At 43.3% G+C, this 26,136-nt stretch overlaps 1 protein-coding gene across 1 annotated transcript; it reads left to right on the top strand.

Annotated features, from left to right (window-relative positions):
- The first annotated feature begins 573 nt into the window (after positions 1-573).
- LOC147450844 (uncharacterized) lies at positions 574-25,854 on the top strand. The gene is made up of 2 exons (XM_086519855.1): positions 574-594; positions 23,810-25,854. The coding sequence occupies exon 2, from the start codon at positions 23,820-23,822 to the stop codon at positions 25,284-25,286; it is 1,467 nt and encodes a 488-aa protein (XP_086375981.1). The 5' UTR covers positions 574-594; positions 23,810-23,819; the 3' UTR covers positions 25,287-25,854.
- Positions 25,855-26,136: the final 282 nt, after the last annotated feature.

Genomic DNA, 26,136 nt, shown 5'->3' with positions numbered 1-26,136 from the left:
GGGGGAGGGGGGGCATGATGACTAAGAGAGAGAGGCGTAACCTCAAAGGTCACTCTCTAGCTTAGTTGCTGTGACCTGCTTGCCTAAGCCATCGCTACAGCTAGGGTAAGGCCTATGCATTTTGCACGCGACCCTCGCAGATTCTTCTGTAGCTTAATTCACCTTATGTTATGAACATCATTATTGGGGTATTACATCCTCACCTTTACCTCATATTATCCTCAAGGGTAGGTATTTACGAATTTTTCAAAATCGTCCTTCCTCCGCCTGAGTTAGTACATCCCCCATTCGTAAGATGAGTACATCCCCACACGAAATTATCAGTAGTAGGGTTTGAACACACGCCCCAACCACTCCTCTTTCTCTCTCTCTTTAAGAAGGTACCTCCTCCTTCCAAGAACCGAAGCCGGACACTCGATCGGCAAGGATCTTTCTGCAGGTAAGCTTTCTTCGACCATACAGTCACACCCCAGACACACACACACACACACACACACACACACACACACACACACACAGAGAGAGAGAGAGAGAGAGAGAGAGAGAGAGAGAGAGAGAGAGAGAGACTGACTTAAGACGCTACCGACGGTGCAGGTTTCCTTCTGCTACTTCTTTTTTTGTCTTCGATGTCGTTTTTTGTCTGTATCTGCTTGAGAGAGAGAGAGAGAGGGAGAGAGGGCTTAGCCATTTCATCATGGAGCTTTCTCTCTCACATACCCACATACACAAATGGATCGGGGAACTATACCAATTCCGTTTCAAGGATCCCAAACACAGCAAACTGCAGACCAGTTTTTTTGGTGCAAGTTTCTGCTGTCTGATGTCGGGTTCCTTGTGAGGAAAAGAGAAGTCCGCAGCATAATGATATATCAACTATTTATAGTGATTTCATCATTAGCATGAGATAACTTTTAAGAAACTGCAAATTTCTCAAAACAATAGCAGATGCACCTTAAATTTGGTGCATAGTGGTGTATGCAGAGTCTTTTATTTTCTCCGTACGTGTGTCAGATGTTGTCACAGCAGGCAATGTGTAAACAAGCAAGTGCTAAGTATGCTGTTTTTGACCAATATTTATGTTTATTTAGTTTTTTTAGGCGAGTTGAAAGAAATAGAGGATTTGAGACATTTGTTTTTTTTAATAAATTTTATACTGTTACCAAGCGAAACTGAATGTCTCTTTTTAATTTTTTTTGTTTCTAAGCGTGACTGAAATCTGAGTAGTGGGTGTGTGATGATTGAAACTTGGCTTGTAAGACCAGGGTTGTCTTAGTGCAATGGATGGTACGTCCTGTCCATTTAGTCCGGTGGTGTGAGGTTTGGAAAATATGATTGCTAGGCAGTTCTTAGTGGCTTGGGCTAGTTTGCGGTCACTATTGGGCATCCTTTTGGGGCTGTTTTGAGCCACCTATAGCCCCTATTATGAGAGACTTTTAGGGTCTACTTTCAAGTCACATCCCCTCTCCTCTATGGCCAAGGCGTCTCTCTCAAGGGCCTTATGCCTCAAGCTTACCGTTATATAAGGAGAAGCCCTTGCCTTCTCCACTGAAACTTGTAAGCCTCAAGATCTTTTTTGCAAGCAGCAAGGTCCCTTGCAAGCTGCTATGAAGTGCTCCCATCCACCAAGTGCTCAAGCCTGTCCTCTCCAAACTTCTCTCCATCACTTCATCTGTAGCTTCCACCTCCATTTCCACCAATCCACACTCCACTCCCACCTCTAGGCTCTCAAGCTCTAGCCTCTCCCATCACTTTTCTACGTACAATCCATCTCTCTCAAGCTCCCCCATGTCCATTCTCTACCCTATACTTTAATTTCTACACAACTTGATGCCTCTTTAGCTCCTTGTCTTAGCCTTGAAAGTCCAAGCTTGAAGCTCTCTAATATCTACTATATAATGAAAGGCCACCCGTCCTTCATGAAGCTTTTGACAAGCGTTGTAGCTACAACGAGACGATGGCATTGTAAATATTGCCCAGAAGGTTTCAGCTTGAGTGAAGAGTGAATGCTTGTCATTGCCTATAGATGTGTACTCTTTGAAGTTCAAAGTAGTGAAGTCTAAGCAAAAATTCCTTTCTTTTTTTGACCAAGGTCTAGACATAACTCTTGTCCTAACGTGTCAACCTCATGTAAGACATTTTGCCAATCAAGCTACCCATAAGGTGGGTATGGGGCATGGGCAATTTCTTTCAGACCATGGGTGTTAATTAAGCAAAGCTTAGTAGAGAAATGAAGTAGCGGTGGATTGTTGCATGTGTCTACCACCACATTGAGTAATTGTGTATATGAGAATAAATAAAGACAACTAGTAGCCTTTTATTTAAAATTGAGGATACAAATATGAACTTAATGCTACCTCTAGCTTTTCTACCTTTTTTATGTGTTGAGTACTTATAAACCCTTACATAAGGAACTTTTTTTTGCATTTGGCTTTGGTAAGTTGGTTTAGATTAGTCGTGATGAGGTCTTTTGTGTGGTTGTTATTAGCAAATAGGTAATTTTAGTGCACAACCTAGGGTGAATGGTGCAAAGAGTCGCTGCGAATGGGGGCTTTGGAGGGGAAGCATGATTTTGAGGGATTATTGTCTTACTTTTCGTAGGATTTTAGTTACAGGACTTTGTCTATGCAAATTATGTAACCAATCAAAGTAATTTAGATTCCTTAAGCCTTTATGTAGAAAGGGGATATTCACTGCTACCAAATAAAATATTGTGTTCTCATTAACATGAGATCAAACTTGCACCCACTCGAATAATCTCTATTGAGTTTCTATTTGCTTGTTCTTACCATTTAAAAAAAACAACATTGGGATTGTTCCTTGAGCTTAGAGCTGCAACCTTGGTCAGTATTGCATTGGGAAATTCCCATTTCTTGTAAAGGACACGTCTCTTAGGGATCAAATGTCACGTGCTCGTGGTTGTGCGCCATGGGGACATGCTACTACTTCGTCCTTAGAGCAAAGGTTTGTCCATTGAGTCTAGGGGATTAGTATCGACAACTTTGTGTGGCTGTTCGTAGAACTAGCATGTTCCGGTAAGTCCATTAGATAGGTTTCCTATTTCGAAACGCTCTTGCATAAATGGTTTGTACATTGTTTGACAAGAGTTGTTACTATTCGATATGCATTTGACTTCTCTACTCAGTTAGCTAACGAGCTTCTGAGCAGAGAGGGCCCGTGGGAGTTGTAACCTTTGTTCAAGCATTAATATAAAAATAAATACCGAAAGGGGCATTAGATTTTGGGGCCAATACCTGTGGGCATGGAACTACGCGAGGTCGTGTGAACTCTATTGAACTGTGATTAAGTTTTGTGAAGTATTGAAAGTGATTCTCTCGTGTGTCGTCCTCGATTTCCGACTTGGGGTGCCCAAGTCTGTAACAGTGGTTTCAAAGCTCAGTCGATTTTTTTTCCATCGGAAAATTCGACCCTTTTACTGCGACACACGTGGGTTCAAATAATGAATTGTGCAAAAATTAGACGAACGCACCCGACAATTTTGGATTGAGTGAAAGTACGGGAAATTCAAATGGGCAATCGGAACAAGAGTACGAGTCTCCACGGCCTACGGAGTATGAACGAATGGAGATGCAACCTCAACAGTAGGTTGATACTTGTGCTAAGCAGATGCTCCAGTATTTGAAGGATCCCCAATACGTGAAACTTTTGACTCGGCACCGGATTATGAGATTCATTCTCGATGGCGTACGACCATTGATTCACCATTAAAGGCCGCATTGAAGAAACCGCCTACCTCGTGGATGAAGTTGATGATGTGATTGAACGATGAGTCAACCAAATATTGAAAGACCAGGATGCATTCAAAGAGACACACACAAATTACCTTGGTTATTTGGCATGCACACTTCGAGGGTGTGTCCAGTTTGTCCTCATCCTCTGTTGACAGTTCCGACAGCTCTTCCTCTTCTGATTCGAGTGATGAGGACAGAAAGGGCAAGAAACGACAGAAGAACCAAAGACATGGTGTAACAGACTTGGACACTCCAAGTGAAGAATCAACCGCGACAGCACCAAATAACCACTTCAAAACAATTCACAGATCACAATAGATTTGCACTGGCCCGGCGGAGTTTCGTGCCTAGAGATATTGGCCCCAAAGACTGGCGCCCTTTTCGGTATTTCTTTTTATATCAATCAATCATCAAAGTACAAAAGAGAGCAGTAGGGTTTCACTCTCAGACTCTGCGTCCAGATGCTCTGAGAAGTGAGGCCCTCACCACTAATTTAAAGGTTACAAGGGATGCCCAAAAGCAGAGCCCCAAAAGCTTCAAATCAAAAGCAATTGCTCTCTCTCTCTCACAGAGAGTCAAAACATGAAAGCAAAAGCATTCTCTCTCTCTTTCTCATTTAAGTAGAGAAAAAGCGAAATTTGCATCGCTCATCATTTTCCTTAAAAAAAAAATAAAAAAAATTCAGCCTCCGCGATTTCCAAAAATTAGGGTTTCTGGCAGAAATTAGGGTTTGCAAGAATTTTAGGGTTTCTGGCAGAAATTAGGGTTTTTGCTGTCCGCCACGTCATCACTTTGTGACATAACCCCCTCTTGAAAGCATTGTAATCGACCCGATTACGCTTGCAAAACCGACAAAAGCCATAAACCGTCTTAGCAGACATTGATTGTTAGTACCTACGTACTAGAAACACACATCTAGCACATGCACAAAATCGACAGTCACATCACACGACATCACAGGACATCACCAGACATCACATGACATTCAACATTCATTCAGATCTTAGACCATGATTTATCGGCAATGTAGCTAGCAATCACATCTAGGTCCAATTGGGACCTCATCGATGTCCGATTGACTAACCCCTATTGCAACCATGTCTATTCGAGATCAATCAGACCAAAATGCTGTAGTCATTTCGGCTATCAGTTCCTGCACTCACAAGAAGTCAAGAACAAATCAGTATCATAATCAGGAATTCCATTTCATAAAGTCATCCAGCAGAATACTGTCAGCTCTCAGTATCCCTGAAGCTCAAAGAGACATCAGTGACTTTAGTATCAACATCGAGGCATCTGTTGACAAAAGAGTGGAGTGACTCCCCTCTTGTGCATCCCACTGCACCAGATCTCCGGCCAAGCTGAATTCTGGGTTCCGTTTGGAGTAGACTATGCTAAACCAAAACATCGAGGTAAAGTTTCACAATCCGAGGAGTATCTGCTAGGTCCTCCTCCTCCATCCACTTCGCATCAAATGCAAGAAAGTTCTTGAACTTAACCAAGAACCGCCTTCGGACTTTACCTTTCTTCGTATCATTATGTGCCAAAATCTGTTCAGGAACAAGGATCTCCTCGTTTTCTTCCACTTTGGGTTGCTCATCAGGCTCCCCATCATCAGGCACATCACCCTTAACAGGTTTCAAGAGACTCACATGCAATGCATTGTGAATCCTCCAAGTATCTGGCAGTTTCAATCGGAAGGAGACATCATTTATCTTGTCAGTAATCTGGAAAGGTCCGTAGTATCACATACTAAGCTTTGGAAAAAGCCTCTCCTTTCCCTTTTTCTTTCTTAGGCGTGCCTTCTCAAAAGTAAGAGCACCCAATCATCCTCCTTCAGTTTCTAGTCGCGACGATGGTGATCCGCTGCCTTTTTCTGTCGTTCTTGAGACTCCTGCAAAGTCTTGCGAACCTTGGCAACAGCCGTATCCAAATCTCGTGAATATTCATCCGCTTCAAATTTCTAATCTTTCGTGCTCAGGAAGGATGGAACCTTCGCAGCAGTTTCAACAATCTCACATGGCGTCTTCCCCGTCAAAGAGTGTATCGTGTTATTGTAGGCAAATTCCACCAAAGGTAAGTTCTTTTCCCATTGAGTCTTCTGATGCGAGATACAAGACTTCAATAAATCTAAAATCACTGAATTGGCAATCTGAGATTGCCCGTCAGTCTGCAAGTGGAACGATGACGAGAACTGCAACCGCGTGCCAATGTTCTCCCAAATTGCCTTCCAAAACAAACTCATAAATCTGGGGTCTCTGTCGGAGACAATCGTCTCAGGCGTGCCATGTAATCGGAAAATCATCGTGATCATTTTGTATTCTCGGGAGATAAAAAAAAAATGAAATCCATTTCAATATTTTCCCAGGGGCGGGTGGGTATGGGTAAAGGCTGTAACAATCCCTGTGCCTTATGCCTGTCAAACTTGACCTCTGGCATACCAAGCAATTGCGCACAAACTCTTCCACATCCTCTTGAGTTTCCGCCAAAAGAAATATCTCTCTACCCCTTTCATGGTGGTAGCAATGCTGCGGTGACCCGTAAAAGGTGGACAGTGGCAATCAGTCATAACTTTTTCCCTCAACGGCTGTGTAACTCACAACATAGTCTTTTTCATCAAGTAGCCTTCCCGAAGGGAGTATCCAACTACTGTCTCCCCATCCCGTATCCGTGTGAAAATATCTGCAAAATCTGTATCTGTGGCACACTGATCGACCATATCCTCGAAGCTCCTATGATGTATCGCGGAAATAGCCAGAACCAACGGTTTTCGAGACAAAGCATCTGCCACCACATTCTTCTGGCCCTGCACATGGACAATCTGGAAGTGGAATTGTGACAAGATGTTCACCCACCGCATCTGCTTTTCCGAAAGCTGCTTCTGTGACAAGAAGTAGCGCAAACTCTGATGGTCTGTAAAGACAGTAAAATCCGCTCCGAGTAGGTAATGCCGCCACTGAGTAAGAGCGTGGATAACCGCCAAAAGCTCTTTCCCATAGATCTGTGCTGTCATCTCCGGCCTAGAGAACAAACGGCTCTCGTAAGCTATGACATGGCCTTCTTGCATCAAGACCGCACCCAAACTACAACCACAAGCATCACAATATACTTCAAATGACTTCTGCAAGCCTGGCAAAGTCAAAATAGGTCCCGTAGTCAATTTCTCTTTCAGTGTCCGAAAGGCAGTCACCTTTGTGGGTCCCCACGAAAAAGGTACTCCTTTTTGTGTCAAGGTATGCAAAGGGGAAGCAACCTCTACAAACTTTAGTATGAACCGCCTGTAGTACGAACACAGTCCCAAGAAGCTTCTAACTTCATGGACATTCCTCAAATCGGGCCAATCACGGATAGTCTCTATCTTGGCCGGGTCCATTTGCACTCCTGCTGTGCTGCTGACACAATGTGTCCCAAAAAGTGTATCTCTGGTAGGAAAAATTCACTTTTCTTAGCATTAATCACTAATGTGTGATCTCGTAATGCCTGAAAGACTTGAAGCAGATGATCTCTGTGTTCTGCCTCATTCTTGGAGAAAACAATGATGTCGTCAAAGAAAGTGCCAACAAATAGCCTGTACTCTCGAAAAAATCCTGTCCATCATCCGATTAAATGTCGCAGGAGCATTGGTTAAGCCAAAAGGCATCACCAAAAACTCAAATAACCCAAAAGTCGTCCGAAAAGCTGTCTTGTAGACGTCTCCCGGCACTATCCTGATCTGATGATATCCACTCTTCAAGTTAATCCTGCTAAAGCACGAGGATCCCTGTAACCTGTCGAGTATATCATCGATCCTAGGAATCCGAAATCTGTTCTTGATGGTGATTTTGTTGAGAGCGCTATAATCGATGCACATTCTCCAAGATCCGTCTTTCTTCAAAACCAACAACACTGGAGAGCAATACGGTGAAGTACTTTTTTGACAAGACCCTTTTCCAAGATGTCTTTCACTGAGTTCATAATCTTTTCATTCTGTACTCGGCTCACACGATAAGGTGGCCGGCGTGCTTCCAGATATCAGATCAATGGTATGATCTTCAGGCCCTCTCAAAAGCAATCGGCATGAGCGTGGAGAAAAAATCTTGGCGTTCTTTTCTTCAGGTCAAAACATATTCAACCTTTATCCATCGTTCAGTTCTCCCAAAAGAATGAGTAAGAAAACTAAAGTTCATCAAGTACAATCTCTAAGCCCTTCATTTATCAAAGTCGCTTTCTCGGTCCGGTAGTCAACCACGGCGTAGTTCTTGTGGTACCAAGGGATCCCGAGTAGAACGTCACTCGCGTGCCCTGAACACCCCTGTCATTGCAAACGAAGTTTGCCAATGCTCGGTGTAATGGCAACATCCCATCCGGGTGCCAATCGAACTACCGCCGCCTGTGGCGTTAGTCTGTCGGGCGTAGTTCCAAATCGAGCCGCCAATTCCAAGTGAAAAGAAGTTGGCCTTGGCTCCTTCAAAAGAGCTTCCTGATCCTTCACTTTGCCCCGAAAGTGGCAAAGTTTGTACTTTCATTCATTAGATTCGGTGCAGGTCCCACGCCATGTGGTACCAGTTCTGCTTTTCTATCTGCCTTTTCTGCCACAATCCTCAGCTGCTCTCGAACTCTCAGACCTGTCGTCGTCTTTATCATTCTGTTCTTTCTGTGCCTTATCAGGGCACTTTGCGGAAATATGTCCATGTTCCCCGCATCCAAAGCACTTCCCCTCTCTGATGAAGCGAGCTCTCTCCTCAGGAGTAAGCTTGGGTCGTGCATCCTGTTTTTTCTCTGGGTTGCTCTTTTTCATTCTACTTTCATTCCCAGAAGTCTGTTCGGCTCGTTGTGTCATGGCCTCATCTGTGGGGTAGGTCAGACTGCCAGAGTGAATGGCAAAGCCCCGCTTTGCATGACTCATCAACTCCTGAATAGAAGCTGACTTCTGTTCCAAGCAGTGACCTCGGATCTCTGTAGGTAGACCCAAGGTAAACCGCTCAATCTGTTCTCTGAACGAGATCTTCTTGAATGAAGAGGCGGGTAGAAAAGAGTTCCAGAATCTTTCACAATAAGCATTGATTGTATCTTTCTTGGTCATCCGAAGATGGTTCCAAGCAGCTCGTACATCTCGTTCATATTCTTGCGTCAACCAAGAAGAAAAAAAAGCTTCTTAAATTTCAGCCATTTAACTGGCGCACTCTTGTTAAAAGAAGCGTGGACCACCAAGTACGAGCATTCCCCTTAGAGTAAGAGGTAGCTCTCCGAATCTTGGAGTGCTCTGAATAGCGTCCTCCCGCGAAAGCGATGTCAAACTGCTGCATAAAAGACAAAGCCTTCGAAGCATCTGAGTATCCTGAAAAGTATCAAACTTGATCGAGTGGCCACCTTCCTTAAACTCTCGGACTTTCTTGCTTTTATCTTCGAGAAAGTCATACTGGTTGGCTTTGTAAAAATTCTTCTAGTTCGCATAAAACTTTCCGTCATCGGAATCTGAGTTGTCTGTAGACGAGTCCTCAGTAGAACTGTCAGTCTCTGGGCGAGATTTAGCCTTCTTTGCCTTTCTCTTGCCCTTTCCAAAGCGTTGCTTCTTGCTTCGCTTTTTACCTTTTCTGTCTTCTTCGCTCGAATCCGAGGAGCTAGAAGAACTGTCAGAAGAAGAAGAAGAAGAACTGGGTAGGTCTTCAAAACTGACGCGCTTCTTCAATTTCTTGGCCTTGTCAAATGTCGATCGATGAACCAAATATCCCGGGAAGTCAGTGCCTTTCTTCTGCTTTTTGCCGTGCTTTTTGGCTTTCTTTTGCGTGTCAAAAAGCTGAGCAATCCGTGCATCAACCACGTTCTCCAGTTCCTTCTTCGTATATTTCTTGGAGGCAGAAGGTTTCTTGAGAGCGGGTTTCGGGAGTGGTGTTGTGGTTCTCTACCACTTCGTCTGTACCTCTTCCAAAGAGGTTTGGTTCATATATTTTACCATCTTCGGGTCCTTGGCAAAATTGAGCATCATCTTTGTTGCATCGCCAATCAATTGACGACGCTCTATCGCTCGCCGCTCCGCCTAAGTAGGCCAAGGCGGGCCATACTCTCTGCCTGAATCTTCGTTGTGATCCCAGCCTGCATCTCCAGATGCAGAAGGAGTCGACTGATCATTGCCTGAAGCCATAGGTGCCGTGGAAAAAAATTTCGGGGATCGGATTTCCCGTAGAAGAGAAATCGGCCGTGCTCTGATACCACTGTAACAGACTTGGACACTCCAAGTCAAGAATCAACCGCGACAACACCAAATAACCTCTTCAAAACAATTCACAGAGCACAATAGATTTGCACTGGCCGGGCGGAGTTCCGTGCCTAGAGATATTGGCCCCAAAGACTGGCACCCCTTTCGGTATTTCTTTTTATATTAATCAATCATCAAAGTACAAAAGAGAGTGGTAGGGTTTCACTCTCAGACTCTGCGTCCAGATGCTCTGAGAAGTGAGGCCCTCACCACTAATTTAAAGGTTACAAGGGATGCCCAAAAGCAGAGTCCCAAAAGCTTCAAATCAAAAGCAATTGCTCTCTCCCTCTCACAGAGAGTCAAAACATGAGAGCAAAAGCATTCTCTCTCTCTTTCTCATTTAAGTAGAGAAAAAGCGAAATTTGCGTCGCTCATCATTTTCCTTTTTTTTTTTCTAAAATTTCAGCCTCCGCGATTTTCGAAAATTAGGGTTTGCAGGAATTTTAGGGTTTTTGCTGTCCGCCACGTCATCACTTTGTGACACATGGAAAGAACAAGAAGGCCAAGAAAAGCAGATTTCACCATAGATCGCATACATTTTCGGACAATTTTTGAGGAGGATTCCTCCTCTTCTGAGAACTCGAACCCTAATGACCAAATGTTTTATTCTAAGAGGAAGCACTTTTATAGAGTCAATCAATACGACTTTCTCGAAGATAAGAGAAAGAAGAACAAAGAATTCAAGGAGGGCGGTCAAGCAAAAAAATTTGATACCTTTTCAAGTTTTCGAGATGCACACAAGGCGCTCGCTTTTATTCAACAGTTTGGCATAGCCTTTTCTTGAGGGCGCTATTCAGAGCACTCCAAGATTAAAAGGGCAGCATCCTACTTGAAAGGAAATGCACGGACATGGTGGTCCACTCTTCTGTTACGAAAAGAAGCACCAACAAAGTGGCTAAAGTTAAAAAATTCGTATTTCCTCGTGGCTCACTCAAGAGTACGAACCTGACGTGATTACCGCTTGGAATCATCTTCGGATGGCCAAGGCAGATACTCTAGATACTTATTGCGAGAGATTTTGGGATGTTTTTCTACCTTCTTCATCTTTTAAAAAGATCAGTTTTAAGCAACAAATTGAGCGTTTTTGCTCTGGACTTCACAAAGAGATACGAGATTACTGCTATTACAAAAATCTGAGTCCATACAACAATTGATGGGACATGCTAAGCAAGGTTTCCTATGCATTCGGGTAACTTGACTTATATAACAGATCAATCTGCGACAGAAAACTAGGAAAGAAAGATGACGTTCCCGACTAACAGAGGACCAGAAAGACGAATACCTCAAGACGAGAAAGTGCTTTGACTGTGGGGAACAAGGACATATATCTGTGCGGTGCCCCAAAAAGGCGCACGAATGAGAACGACTGACAGACTGAAATAGAACTGGGCAAGGAGATACTTGCTCCAGAACAGATACTGGATAGAAATTTGAAAAGGATATTGATGTGCTGACAATATTTTGCTTTATGACTTTATGAATGAATAACTTTGAAATAGGAATTCTCGAAGATGACTTTGATTTATGTACAAAATTAATGTGTGGAAGATTTAGCTATTTGTGAACGAATAATAGGTGAAATCGAGAATGAGATCATGACGAATTCGAATGCAATGACAACTCTAGAATGAACCCGATCACGATTCGAGATAAGAATCATGAATTTTGAATGAAGATGACGACTGGTATGACTGGATATTGTGGTGAGCGCATCAAGAGTTCCCAAGGGATGAGATGGCTACACAGCGATACGATGACTAGACTGAATGATTGAAACACTCTGTTTAGTATGAACTTAGTGTGTGATTGATGAACTGGAATTCCTGAAAATGAGTCTGATTTTTGAATACTCACTCATGTGCTTGTGTTCGAGTGCATGATTGAAAGATAGAATAATAGATGAAATGACTGCATCATTTCGGTCTTGAGAAATCTAAGGACATGATTGCAATAAGAATTAGTTAATTCAACATCAGTGAGGTCCGGTTTGTGACAGATGTGGCTTATGGTGTGCCATGGCATACCCAAGATGATATCACATTTCTTGATGGGTGCCGTCAAGAGTGATTCATGTACTGACGAATCTAAAGATTGAGCTGCCTATGCACGGGAGTTGCGTCAACCCCTCGAATGTTGATCCGGATGACTTCCGAGCTGAGCAAGTGTGAGGCCCAAGCGTTCTGCAATATTCTGTCCGTTGATCTAGGATCATAGAGGATCAATACCCGTTAGTTATTCACATATCCCCAACCCTTCAGAAACTGATGCTTCCTTTTTTCTCTTGAACATCAAGAAAGTTGGTGCAACGGGCTTCTTCTTCGCTTTTTCTTTCTTCGAAGGTGCTTGTTCCGTCGATGTTCTCGAACAGGGCAGTCAAGCTTCATGCGTCCTTTCTCACAACAGTAAAAATATCTTCCTTGCTCTTTGAAGGTTTGTACTTGGTTGGGCGTGAGATACTTAAGCTGTTTGTCGGTACCCTCTGGATGCTTAGGCTTTTTGCCTTGGTCGCCAAGGTCATCGTAGACCGTTCTTTGCCTTGCACGGTACATGCTTTGCTCCATCCGTTTGGGGGTACCAATGGAATGTCGATTCTCGACAATAATTGCGGACTCCATCATTTGCTGAAGGGTATCATAGAAATACACCTTCATGCTCTTTCGAAGTGGTGGTTGGAGGCCTGCTTCAGAAACACGATTAACTCTTTGATGGGGAAGGTGCCATTTGAGATTATTGAATTTGCTATGAAGGTTTCACCCTTCCTTAGCACGAAAGATAAGATTTTTCTTTGAAGCCGACCAGTTCACGAGGGACTCGGACTTGGTCCGAAGGCTTTGGAGAAATCTTGGAAAAAGGCAGCAGATCGACATCGTCTTGATTTGAATTGAAGGAGAACGATTGGGTGCTCTTACCTTTTGAGAAGGCACGCCTGAGAAAGAAAAAGGGAAAGGAGAGGCTTTTTCCAAAGCTTAGTATGCGATACTACGGACCTTTCCAGACCTCCAAAAAGATAAATGATGTCTCCTTTAGATTGAAGTTGCCCGATACTTGGAGAATTTACAATGTTTTTCATGTGAGTCTCTCGAAGCCTTTTGAAGGCGATGTGCTCGATGATGGGGAGCCAGATGAGCAACCGGAAGTGGAGGAAAACGAGCAGATACTCGTTCCAAAACAGATATTGGCACAGAAAGATAGAAGGTAAAGCGATAAGACGGTTCTTGGTTAAATTCAAGACCTACTCCGCATTGGATGCAAAGTGAATGGAGGAGGAGGACCTTGCAGTTGCTCCTCAGATTTTAAATCTTTACCTCGAAGCGTTTGGTTTAGCATAGTCTATTCCAAATGGAACCCCGAACTCAGCTTGGGAGGAATTTGGTGCAGCGGGTATGCACAAGAGGGGAGTCGCTCCGCTCCTTTGTCAACAGATTGCCTCGATTTTTGATACCAAAGTCATTGATGTCTCTTTGAGTTTTAGGTATACTGTGAGCTGACAGTATTCTGTTGTACGACCTAATGAACTGGAATTCTCGAACATAATGATACTGACTTGTTCTTCACTTGTTTAAGTGCAGGAACTGATAGACGAAATGACTACAGCATTTCGGTCTGAAAGATCTCGATAGACATGGTTGCAATAGAGATTAGTCAATCGAGCATCTATGAGATCTAGAGCGGATCTAGATGTGAGTGCTAAATACGTTGCCAATAAATCATGGTCTGAGACCCAAATGAATTTTGAATGTGATTTGCCATGTGATGTCCTTAGATGTCAAGTGATGTGGCTGTCGAGCTTTACTTTTCTTAAAGCTTTGCTTTATTTACTCAAGAGAGCTTGTGAGAGAGGGAACATGCTTTATTTTTGAAAGCTTTTGGGACAGCTTTTGGCATCCCTTGTAATCTCTTTATAAGTGTTGTTGGGCTCTCACTTCTTAGAGCATCTGGACGTAGAGGCTGAGAGTGAGTCCCAACCACTCAGTGTACATTGTGCAACAGATTAATACAAAAAGAAATACCGAAAGGGGCGCCAGTCTTTGGGGCCAATATCTCTAGGCACGGAACTCCGCCGGGCCGTGTCGAATCAATTGTGAACTATGAACTGTTTTGAAGTGAATTCTTGTCGTGTCGCGGTAGAATCTTGACTTGGAGTGTCCAAGTCTGTTACATAGCTCGCAAATTTGTGAAGAGGGGGGGTGCTTGGTTGCTTTTATAGACCATGGAGGGCGACAAGAATAGCTGGCAAATCCTTTGCAACAATAGCGCTACAGCCTGCCATAGAGCGTTGGAGTAGGGAGGAGAGAGAAAGAAAGCTAGTGATAGATGTTAGAGAGAGGAGAGAGGGTGCTCGCTACTTTCAGCCAAAAGGGGACGCTTCCTTATTTTTGCCTTTTAATTTAAGTGGGTTGTTGACTTTACCGGCCACCATATAGAGTAAGGAGAGTCCAAAATGAGGAAGCTTTGACTCAAGTGAAAGAGCTTCTTGAAAAGGGTCTAATTCAGCCCAGTACATCACCTTATTGTTCACCTTCTCGTACTAAAGAAAGATGGATCTTGGAGAATGTGCATTGACTATAGAGCTCTCAACAAAATCATCATCAAGGACATGTTTCCAATACCTAGGATTGATGATATATTGGAGAGGTTGCAAGGTTCTACATGCTTTAGTCGAATTGATGTATACAAGACTACGTTGAGGATGTCTTTCAGATTGTACGAGTTTTTGGTGATGCCTTTTGGTCTCACAAATGCTCCTGCAATATTCAACGCGATGTTGGATAGGATTTTTCGAGAGTATAGGTTTTCGACGACATCATCGTGTTCTCTAAGAGTGAAGTAGAGCACATACACCATCTATTATAGGTTTTTCAGGCACGCAACGACAACATAGATTGATGGTCAACGGGAAAAAGAGCGAGTCTTTCTTGCTAGAGATACACTTTTTGGGGCACGTCGTCTTTGCAAAGTGTAAAGATGGACCGGGCCAAAATAGAAACCATCAGAGATGGACCAAAGTTTGAAAAATGTACATGAAGTTTGTAGCTTTTTGGACTTATGTTCATAGTATAGGTAATTCATTCGAATGTTTGCAGAGATTGCTTCTCCTCTACATATTTGACTCAAAAAGGAGTTCCCTCTGCTTGGGGACCATCTGAAATTGTGGCATTCAAGACTCTTTAAGGAAAAATTGACACTCGGTCTTGTGTTGATTTACTAGATTTGCAAAAATGATTTATGGTTTAGTGTGATGCATGTGGACATAGTTTGGGGGCGGTCTTAATGCAGAGGAAAGGCAAGGCTAAGATGTCTGCGTTGTCTTGCCTGTATCTCCTGCCTCCAATCCTCCGGTGTCAACCTAAACATAATCTGCGCCAACAACTCCACCAAACCGCAACTCGGTGTGGCTCTCAATGTGAATGAGCTGGGAGTGGCCTACTGCCCAGGTCGGGGGATAAGTCTGCTGTAAGGTTATCGAGGGTGAGTATGAGGAACTTTGAAGGTAAAAATCCAAAGATCAGGAGTCTAGAAGAGCAATTGCACTACCATCCAAGCCAAGCTCCGGGTGACTCCGGAAGTAGTCGCATGAACATACTTGATCTCCCACATCTCGTGGGTAAACTCTCTAAGAGAGTCCAAAACACTGAAGTCCCACTCCAGTGGTAGATCCAAGCAATGAACCTGTCCAGGAAGAGATCTAAGATCCTCTCCCTAAGTCCATGTAGATGCTCCTGTGTAAGCAAGTAATTTGACGTGTCGAAGTCAAGTGGTAAGTGTCTATCCACCAGGGATGGTGGTGTCTTCTCTGGGAACGTCGGAATCCCATATGCCATAAGCACGGCCATATCTCGTGTGAACTCCTCTGATGAGTGCATAGGTGTGTCCATAGCAAACCACAAGTCACCATCCCCTATGGAGTGCGCAACCGTTGAATGATGGCTGGAATGAATGGATCTCCCAAGGATCGTACGCTCGTGTATGATCAAGCCGACGTCGAAGCTACCGCGTGCTGCAGCAGTCACTAAGAGACCGCACAGACCACCATCGTATGGTGTCCTGCTAGGAGGTAACTTCATCCTCTTTGAAAAACACAAGCCATGTGGCTACTGTCCACCCAAAAACGCAACTGCGAGGTGATGAAAACGCTGCTGTCCAACGATTTTCAGCGTGCTCATACACTCCCGGCATGGTCCGGAGCGGTGCAGAGGAGTATGGAAGGATGGTGAATCACTGTCACTGCCCCAGATGGGTTGGAAAGAGAAAACAGCAAGGGTTAATGGCTGAAATCTGGTGGAAACGGAGAGGATACTCGCCGGCAATGTACCAGATGCAAAGTCGGGAAGGTGATGGCGAGATCTGGGGTCCAGAAGCTGAGCGCTGCCCTCCTGCTGCAAAAACGCAGGTCAATTTCCAATCCACTTTTGTTGAAAAAACAAAGGCTTGATGGGTACCCTAGGTGCCTAGCAACTTGTGGAAGGTGTCAACGACACAAAGTGACCAATAAAACCGCCGAAAATGGGCTGAAAACCCAAAAACACAGATGAAGGTCAAAAACACAAAATGGAGGAGGGGCATTTCTGGCGACGAAACTGTCCCAGAAGTGAAGCGCTGACAAGGAAATCATAAGATCTGATGTTTCTTACAAAAAATGCAGGTTGAGGTGAGGTCCTCCGCGATAGAAATGGCTTCCGTTTCCGCGCTTACCTGGTCGATGTAAAACGTTGGCAAATCTGGCTCCAGTTGCAACGATAATTTTGGCCGATCTAGCCCTCGGGAGAAGAACCTGATGCGATGTAGCGCCTCAGAATAGGCAGATCCTGAAGTTGCTTTTACCATGTGCCCTGGCGACTGATACCATGTGAGAGTGCGCGTGTGTGGAAGCGTGAGAAGAGAGAGAGACGAGAACACAAACGCGAGAGATGGTGAAGAGGGGGCAATCAGCCCCCCGTGACTACCATGAGCAGAAGACCTAATACAATCAGACGTGATCTCTGTGAGATGAGAGATGTAGAAGTGGGTACCCCTTGGTCCTATAAATAGGTGCCCAAGGGGAGGTAGGGCAAGGCTTGATAAAAATCCCTACGACCCAACAGAAAAATGATGTATGGAAATATATGAGGGCGCCCGAACAAAGTAGGTGACTGGTCCCAAACTCGGGTGGCCGGACCAAGTACAACCTAGACTATGGGTGGCCAGTCCGAAGACATACTAGCTGTACAAGTATGCCCTAGACCTGTGAAGTAGCAGGGTGGTGTAAGTCTGACACGGCAGTCTCCGCCATTTCTGAGACTTGGTCCGAATGATAGCCATTTCTGAGACTTGGCTATACGTTTTGCTGTATAACCTACGTTTTTGAGGGTCAATAGCGTGAGGTTTTCATTGAGCTGGGGTATTCTCAAATGTGGAGATACCTTCGGTGATATAGGTAGCTAGAGCATCCCTTACGAGGCCTCGCCATAGGACATGTATAGAGTGGTATAGGTGCTTTTGACGCTGAGTTGGCGGTCTATGGTGAGTTTGACAGTTAATGTGCCTTAGTTGGTCTCTATACAGTGTGCTTTTGAGAGGCATTGCCTTATTTTATACTTTGTGAGTGATATACTTGGTCATTTTGTTTCGTATTTTGGTTGACATAGTCCCAAATACAAAGGAGACTACCAAAATTTTTCCCGGAATCTTTTGGTAGTTTTGTCACCATATCTACTAGCAAAGACCGTGACATTTATGACATAAGGAAGTTTGATGACACTAATATTCAGCTTCGGAAGAACCAAATGCATGATGTGCTTGTCCAAAAGAAGCAAAAGTTGCCTATTGCCTATGCGGCTAGAACTGAAGATATGCACATGACTCAGTTTCAGTGGGAGGAGCTTGATGAGCTATGCAGGTCTAAGATTTGACTGCATCTTGGTGAGTCGATGTACTTTTTAGTGTTAGAATGCGAGACTGCTCATGCTTAAGTATACGACACTTACGAAAAGGATACGGCTAGCAATAAGGTTTTTATGATGCGAAAACTTTTCAACCTTCGTATGAAGGAGTTAGCTAGGGTTGCCAGCCATATCAATGATTTTGATTCTCTTTTTGTCCACATTTGTGCACAACGCATGACCATTGATGATGAGATGAAAGCAATCTTTTTGCTTTGTTCGTTGCCACCCCTTTGGGATATCTTTTGCATAGCTGTTAGTAACTTTGCTCCTAATGGTACGCTAAAATATGATGATGTTACTAGTGCACTTTTGTCAGAGGAGATGTGTCAGAAGACCATGACTGGCTCGCATTATGGCGAAGCTCATTAGGTGCAAAGGGATGATAAGCAACGTAAAGGCCGTTCTTCGCAATGTGAGTCCAAGAAAGAGGGCAATAGAGATGCATCAAAGGGTCTCGTGGTTGCCGCAATGTTCAATGCCATTATTGTGATAAGTTTGATCACATAAAGAAGGATTGTTATGCTTGGAAGCGTGACAAAGAGAAGGGCAAAGGTAAAGGCAAAGATCATGATGATAAAGAGGAGAAACCAAAGAGTTCGGTTAAGATTGAAGAATTGAACATAGTTCAGTCTGACAGTGATGTGCAAGACATTAATATGTTGATTGAAAATAATGATGTCTTTTATGATGCACAGGAAACTCTATCTTTACAGAGTTCTATGTCAGATGAACTCCTTGTTAGTGGTGATGTATCCAATACATGGATTCTTGATTTGGGTGCTTCGTTGCATGTCACACCTCATAGGCACTGGTTTACTACATACGAGGAAACTATTGGCTCTGTTACACTTGGTGACAGTTACTCTTGTGACATTGTTGGCGTAGGTGATATTGCCATGGTTATGGCAAATGGGGTAAAGTTTATCATCCATAATGTGCGTCATGTTCCAGCCTTGACACGCAATCTGATTTTGGTTGGACGTCTTGATGACTTGGGTTACAAAGTCACTTTTTATTAGTAGTCTTGGCATGTTGCGAAGGGTCATCTTATTATAGCCCATATTTTTAAAGCTGGTTCACTTCATCCTCTTTATGTATCTGATAAAAACATTGTGCTTTCTGTAACCGAGGTGCGAACCATTGTTTTGTGGCATAGCCGGTTAGGACATATGTTAAAGAAGGGAATGGAGACACTCTCTCGTTTGGGCTACTTATCGTCTGTCATTTTCTGATTTTTCCTTTTGTGAGCATTGTCAATATGAAAAGCAAACATTGACACATCGTACACATTCTTTTGACAAAGAAGGAAACCCTTAGAGCTTGTGCATAGTGATTTATGTGGGCGTATGCCTTCTAAATCCCATGGTGGTGCGTCCTATTATGTTACATTCATTGACGATGCAACATGGCATGTTTGGGTCTACGCCATGAAGTCTAAAGATGAGACCTTTTCTTGCTTCAAGAAGTTCTTATCTAGTGTTGAAACTTAGTCTTAACATAAGTTGAAAGCTTTGCGCTCAGACAATGGTGGAAAATATGTTTTCAAAGAGTTTACAGACTTTTGTTCAAGTAGGGGAATTAAGCGTGAGTTTACAGCTTCTTATACCCTTGCACAAAATGGTGTTGCGGAATGAATGAATAGGACCATCCAAGAGTGGATTATGTCTATGCCATCACAGACTAATTTATTGTAAGTGTTTTGAGTTGAAGCATTATACACAGCCGTGTGCTTGATCAAAAGATGACCACATGCTTCATTACAGTTTCGTGTACCTTTGGAGTTATAGTCAGGACATAAATTTTCTTATGAAAAACTCCATACGTTTGGTTGTGAAGCTTATGCACATCTACCTAAGGAGTTGCGTGCTAAGCTAGATTGTAAGTTCAAGAAATGCATCTTCATTGACTATGGTGTAGATGGTCAATTTGGCTATCGTTTATGGGATTCGGAAACTCGATCAGTGATCCGTAGCAGTGATGTTGTCTTTAATGAAACTAAGGTGCATAGACAACCAATAAAAGAGGTTGAATTCTTGAAAGTGACGTTTTCCGATGTATCATCTCCTATCCAGATAGCTCCCGAGCCACTTACTGCACAGGCTAGTACGAGTTCTGATGAGCCGTGGAGATCTCAAAGAGTCTCACATCCGCCATAACGTTTTGTTTCAAGCGTGGATTTTTTTTGCTGACAGATAGTGGTGAGCCTTCGTGTTACAAAGAGGCTATGCTAGCCAATGATAAGGTTCAGTGGGAACATGCTATGAAGAGGGAGCTGACCAGTATTACAAAGAACAAAACATGGGAACTTGTTCCGTTGCCAAAAGGTAGGAAAGCATTGCCTTGTAAATGGGTTTACAAGAAGAAGATTGACAATTACGAAGCTCTTTTAGTGGCCAAAGGTTTCAAGCAAAAATATGGTGTCGATTTCCAGGAAATCTTTTCTCCAGTGGTCAAGATGACCACACTGAGAATGTTGCTTGCTTTGGTTGCCACTGAAGATATGGAACTTGATCAAATGGATGTCATACAACTTTCTTACATGGTGATCTCGAGGAAGAGATTTATATGCAGCAACCTGAAGGGTTTGTGCTAAAGGGCAAGGAACATTTGGTCTTTAAGCTTTTGAAAAGTCTCTAGGGCTTGAAGCAATCATCCAGACAATGGCATCAAAAGTTTAATGCATTTATACGTTCCCTAGGCTATAAGCGCAGTAATGAGGATCCATGTCTTTACGTGAAAAGACAACCCAATGGATAACTTATTATGTTTATCCTTTTATGTAGATGACATGCTTATTGCTGGTCATTCCAAGAAGGACATTGTTGACTTGAAAACCAAGCTGAAAAGTCAATTTGACATAAAAGATTTGGGTGAAGCTAATCACATTTTGGGTATGCGCATTACTCGTGATCGTAAGAAGAGGTTGTTGTACCTTTCTCAAAAAGAGTATGTGCACAAGGTTCTTGATCGTTTCAACATGCAAAAGGGGAAGGCTTTGAGTACTCCATTGCGTGCATATTTGAAACATAGCAAGAACGAATGTCCCAAATCTGTTGAGGAAAAAGCTGCGATGGCTAAGGTTCCTTATGTTTTAGCTTGTGGTAGTCTCATGTGCCATGGTGGCTACAAGACCTGACATTGCACATGTAGTGGGAGTTGTCAGTAGATTTATGTCTAACCTTGGTAAAAAGCATTTGGATGGTGTCAAGTCGATTCTGAGATACTTGAGTGGCACTGCAGATAGACAGTTACGCTATGGTCGTGGAGAGTCATCCATTCAGAGATTTGTAGACAGTGTTATGCAGGTTGTGTTGACAGTCGTAAATCAACAGGAGGTTGGATTTACGCATTTGCTGGTTCTGTTATTTCTTGGAGATCCGTTCTTCAAGATTACAGCCATTTCTACCACAGAGGCAGAGTATGTTGCATTGAGTGAGACATGCAAAGAAGCTATTTGGCTTGCTCGCCTAGTGAAAGATCTTGGATTGGAGCACACTAGTTCTTCATTGTGACAGTCAGAGTGCTATTGCCTTGGCTAACAATCCAGTGTTTCATTCCAGAAGGAAACACATTGATGTGCGTTATCACTTTAGTCGTAAATACCTGGCAAACAAGAGCCTTGATTTAGTGAAGATTCCTACGTCAAAGAACACAACGGATGCACTCACTAAAAGTCTCTCCAGCCATTAGTTTCAGCACTGTCGTGAGTTGATGGGCATTGGGTGAAGGGTGGTGTTCTTCTATTCTTATGGTCTCCCACATTGGCCATCAAGTGAGAGAATGTTAGGTTTAATGTCCATGTGGCCGACCGCCCATCACTCACCGCTACTAATCCTAAGTGTACAGCTATACATTTGCTTGAGCCACTAACAAAAAGTAGTGTGTGTATTATGCCTAAGTGCATAAGATAGAGAAGAAATAAAGGGGACACAGTGTGTGTCAGCTCTCCCCCTCCAACCTGTGTGTGTGGCTATGGTGGTGTGTGTGTGAGTGTGTGTGCGTATTCATCTTCCTCTTCCGCTGTGCTCCTGGCTCATCTCCTTCACAGTCACAGGACGCATTCAAAATATTACACATGCTAGCAAATCAAAGCACATTTTCATATTGAAAGCGTAACAAAAAACTCTTTGGAAGTGTTGCCTTGGCCATTTTGATATGGTCAAGAAACAGAGTTAGGATTTGGCCAGCCTGAAATAGCTTTTCTTGTAATTATTGTAATGTGGAGGCCCATTGTGCTTAAATCTCTCGAAGCCATGGCGTTTGTGTAGGATGCTGATGGGTGTGTTTAAAACATCGGTGCTATGTCATTGGGGAGGTCAATGACCATAGTTTTGAGGGAATGCAGTGTTATAGATAGAGTATGTAGACAACGCTAGTGTTGTGCTTAGGGGGGTTGGTGGCGACATGTTTTGATAAATGCAAGTTAGAGACTGTTGTGGCACTCCATATGTTTAGGAAAGAGGCTCACGTGCAAACAATATGAAAGTCCCCTTTTTAGTTAAAATGAAAATTTTTGTGTCAGTGAGGCTTGGCTACCAAACTTGGGAAAAAATTTCCTTCCTAAATCTAGGACATTCATACCGACTCAATGGCTTGAGAGGATACTCCACACTTACCCATATAATACCCAATGGCCTTCCCTTTAGAATAAGACATAGTACAGTTCACAGGTAGTTCACGTCATATTGTGACTATTCCCCCAAGGTAGCTCCTTGGGCAAATCTCCCATCGCAATGCGCTCTTGTGAGCGCCCCCCCCCCCCCCCCCCCCCCCCTTGGAAAAAAAAGAAAAAAAAAAAGGGAAAATTACCAAAATACCCCTCTAATTTGTGGAAATTCCCAATATACCCCTCAAATTTCAAAAATTTCCCAAAATACCCTTGTATCTATTTTCGTTGGATCTTCAAGATTTTTTAATCTTTATTCTTGATTGACAATTGAGATCGGTTTTTGAGTGCTTAGCATGTAACTTGTCGCAAATTACCTCGCAAAAAAGGGCAATAATGTCTAGAAATAATGAAGCAATTCATCTCCAAAGCCTACATAACCAACTCAAATTTTAGTATGGTAGACAATCACTCTTCTTATGAAAAGCTACAAATTTTTTTGTTTTTGAAGAAATTACTCTCACAACTAGGGGTATTTTGGGAATTTTGGAAAATTTGAAGGGCATTTTGGGAATTTATGACAAATTATGGGGGGTGCTTTGGGAATTTTTGAAATTTGAGGGGTATTTTGGGAATCTCCACAAATTAGAGGGGTATTTTGGTAATTTTATTGAGCCCTTACATCTAGGATTTTGTCCTTTTTCTTGACAATTTTTGTAGCGTTGTCAAGTTTTATATTCACCTGTCTTATAAGTAACTTGTATGTATAGACCATTCTTATGAGCCAAGGCATGCATCGCATTGAGCACCGAGCACCTTGGTTCTTTTTATCAGAGCCTCGATTATGTTCTACAATGCAGATAGGCTACAAAGATAGATGAGGTGCCTCTTTATGTAACTGCTGAATTCACTGTGGTTCTTGGTAGCACTAGTCAGCTTGTGAAAATGATCCACTTGCATCTTATTGTTCCTCTCAAAGCTCGCTTCGTCCTTTGGTGTTGGGCACAATTTTTGGATGTGTTATTAGCGTCATGTATTGATGCCTAACCCAGTTCGCATGTGTTTTACTGCAAGTCAGCGCTACAGGTGGTCAATAATGAGTATACATGATTGTATAGTTTAAGCCATCTATTTTTTTGGTGGTAATAATTTTAAATATTGGCTGCTTATGTGTTGCATTCATTCGCTGGCTGTTCTTTTGGCCGTGCACTTGTTGACAATTGCATTGCACAGTTTGCACACTTGCCAATTCAGTATGCCCTTATTTGCATCTTTACCAACTATTCTCATGTTACAGGAGGTTAAAGATGAGTCGGGAAGGTGATAAAGGAATGAAGATGTCTGATGCATCTTCCGAGGAGGCCTTGTCACCTAGAAGTGGCAAGAGAGTGCGAGAGGAAAAGGAGGTTGTTCCGTGTGTAGAAGCAACTGATTTGGTTTCGCCTGTTGCTGGTGTTAATATAGGGGAGGATCAGGCTACTTCAGAAGAAAACGGTATTAATGCTCAATCAGGTAAACGAATCAAATGTGGAGGTGATTCTCAACTTGAGAAAGATGCTGAAAACACAGATACTTTAAGGAAAGTGGCTGCAAGTTTCCCGAAGGATGAGCAAGCACTAACATCGGAGGGTGAAGAGGAGGCTCCATTTCTTTGCAGGGTTTGCTGTGTGACGTGTACTAGTAAAAAGGATTATGACACCCACATTGCAGGCAAAAGGCATGCGAAGGCCGTTACAGGAGTAGTAGTGACTCCTCGTTCTGGTAAGGCGTCTAAAAAGGCAGGAATGAGCTCTAAAGCCAAAGTAGTGCCTGTGATTCCATCCGAAGATGTGCCCATGAAGCAGCAAGCAATGGTCGTTGGCTCCTTCACTAATGCTGAGCAGGCTGGTAAAGGTCCCTTATCAAGCTGCACAGGTTGCACAGATATGGAATCAACGGACTTGCAGGCTTGCAGGAGCCCTGAGAAGAGTGGTGGCAAGGATATGGTTGCGGAGCAGCAGGATCTCAAAGAGGATATTTTAATGGAATCATTGGGAATTCAGGTTTTGAAGAATGGGCCAACATGCAAGGTGGCTCTTCATGATCAAGGAAATGAAAACTGTGTCCAGCCTCTAGCAAATGGCTACCATGTGCACAATGCTTCTGCAGATGGCTTCGTGTCAGGCAGCAACAATATTGACAGCCAGAATAACAAAAGCTTATTAGATTTAGCAAGATGCAAGAGTAGTTCAGAAGGCATAGCACGGGCATTGGCAGCAGCATATCAAGCATGTGCATGTCCAGGGTTTGAAAGTTTTCTGAAGTCTGGTACTCTGGACCAGGCAGCAGGATGTGGGGTCTCGCAAGCTGCAGGAACAGTGAGCTCAAACATGTCGGCGGGCATGGTGTCGATGCACACTCATTGTTTCATGAACCTTTTGCATGATGTACAGGTGAAAGGAATAGAGGGCCTCTTTCTCCATGTCATACGCGAAGAAAGAGTTAGGGGCTTGACGAAGGAGCCTTGGCTCTCCAATGGAACGCCCATGTCTGTTGCACCACCTGCTGGCGAGAAGGACCTCAATTGCACAGTGTGCCGCGTTGAATATGGGAGCAAGTCAGATCTTGACCGTCATGTAACTGGCAAGAAGCACACCTCTCTGGTGGCAAGATTGCATGCAAGATGCAATGTGTGTAACGTCAATTGTAACAGCGAAAAGGACTACGAAAAACATGTGAATGGTAAGAAGCATGCTTCTAAGGTTCGGCTAGTTCAGAAGAGAGCAGCCTTTTGAAACCTGAGAGTTGAGTTTGAAAAAAGCAAGGACTGGCCAGGAATGAGAAGCTGAAGCAAGATAGATTAATTTACCCTTTTGGCTGTGGTGGGTGCCTCTGCAAATTCGTATTTACTGATAAGAATACGAATTATTATTGCCAGAGGTAACTTCCGATAGAAATCAACAGCCATCTTAAGGCCTGTGCGCAACAGCTACATTCCAAGTTCGGACCAATTAGAGCCTAGGCAACTGTTCAGCATTTTGATTTTTTGGTGGTTGTTAGGGTATGGCCTTTGGTATCTGAAAAGGATGGCATAAATGACAAATATCCTTTGGGAAGATATAGAAGGCAACCTATCTAACAGAGTCCATGTAGCATATTGTGATTGCCAATAGACGAGTGCTTCCGCACTTACATTGGTCAACCACACCAGTAATGTAATGGTGAACTTCTTGTTTAAGTCTGTTTTAAAAGGCAGGCTTGGGCATAGCCTGGATGATGAATTGAAGGTTTCACTGGTTGTTTAATGGTGAACTTTGTTTGAGAAGTAACGCAAGGCTTGAGCAGAGCTTTGATATTATGCTTGACCATGACTCTGATCATTTGACTTGAATGTATCCTCACAGCTAAATTTCAGAGCACTTTCGTAAACTTGGAAGGTGGCTTCTGGTTTTCTACTTCGGTATGTGTTTTTTTGGCTAAGTTTCATTTTGACAAGGGGTTCCTCCTTGGAGGACCGTGGGGATTAATACCAGAGCAAGGTTACCTTGCTAGGGTATGTAGCGTCATGTACATACTGTGGTTAGTGTGAGTCCTTGTCGGTTACCTTGCTCATGTGTCAAAGCCAGGAAGTGTCGAATACAAGTC

The sequence above is a fragment of the Adiantum capillus-veneris genome, chromosome 9 (assembly GCF_014529385.1).
Source record: "Adiantum capillus-veneris isolate H3 chromosome 9, ASM1452938v2, whole genome shotgun sequence".
NCBI classification, from domain to species: domain Eukaryota; kingdom Viridiplantae; phylum Streptophyta; class Polypodiopsida; order Polypodiales; family Pteridaceae; genus Adiantum; species Adiantum capillus-veneris.
This window is presented reverse-complemented; position numbering and strand designations above follow the sequence as displayed.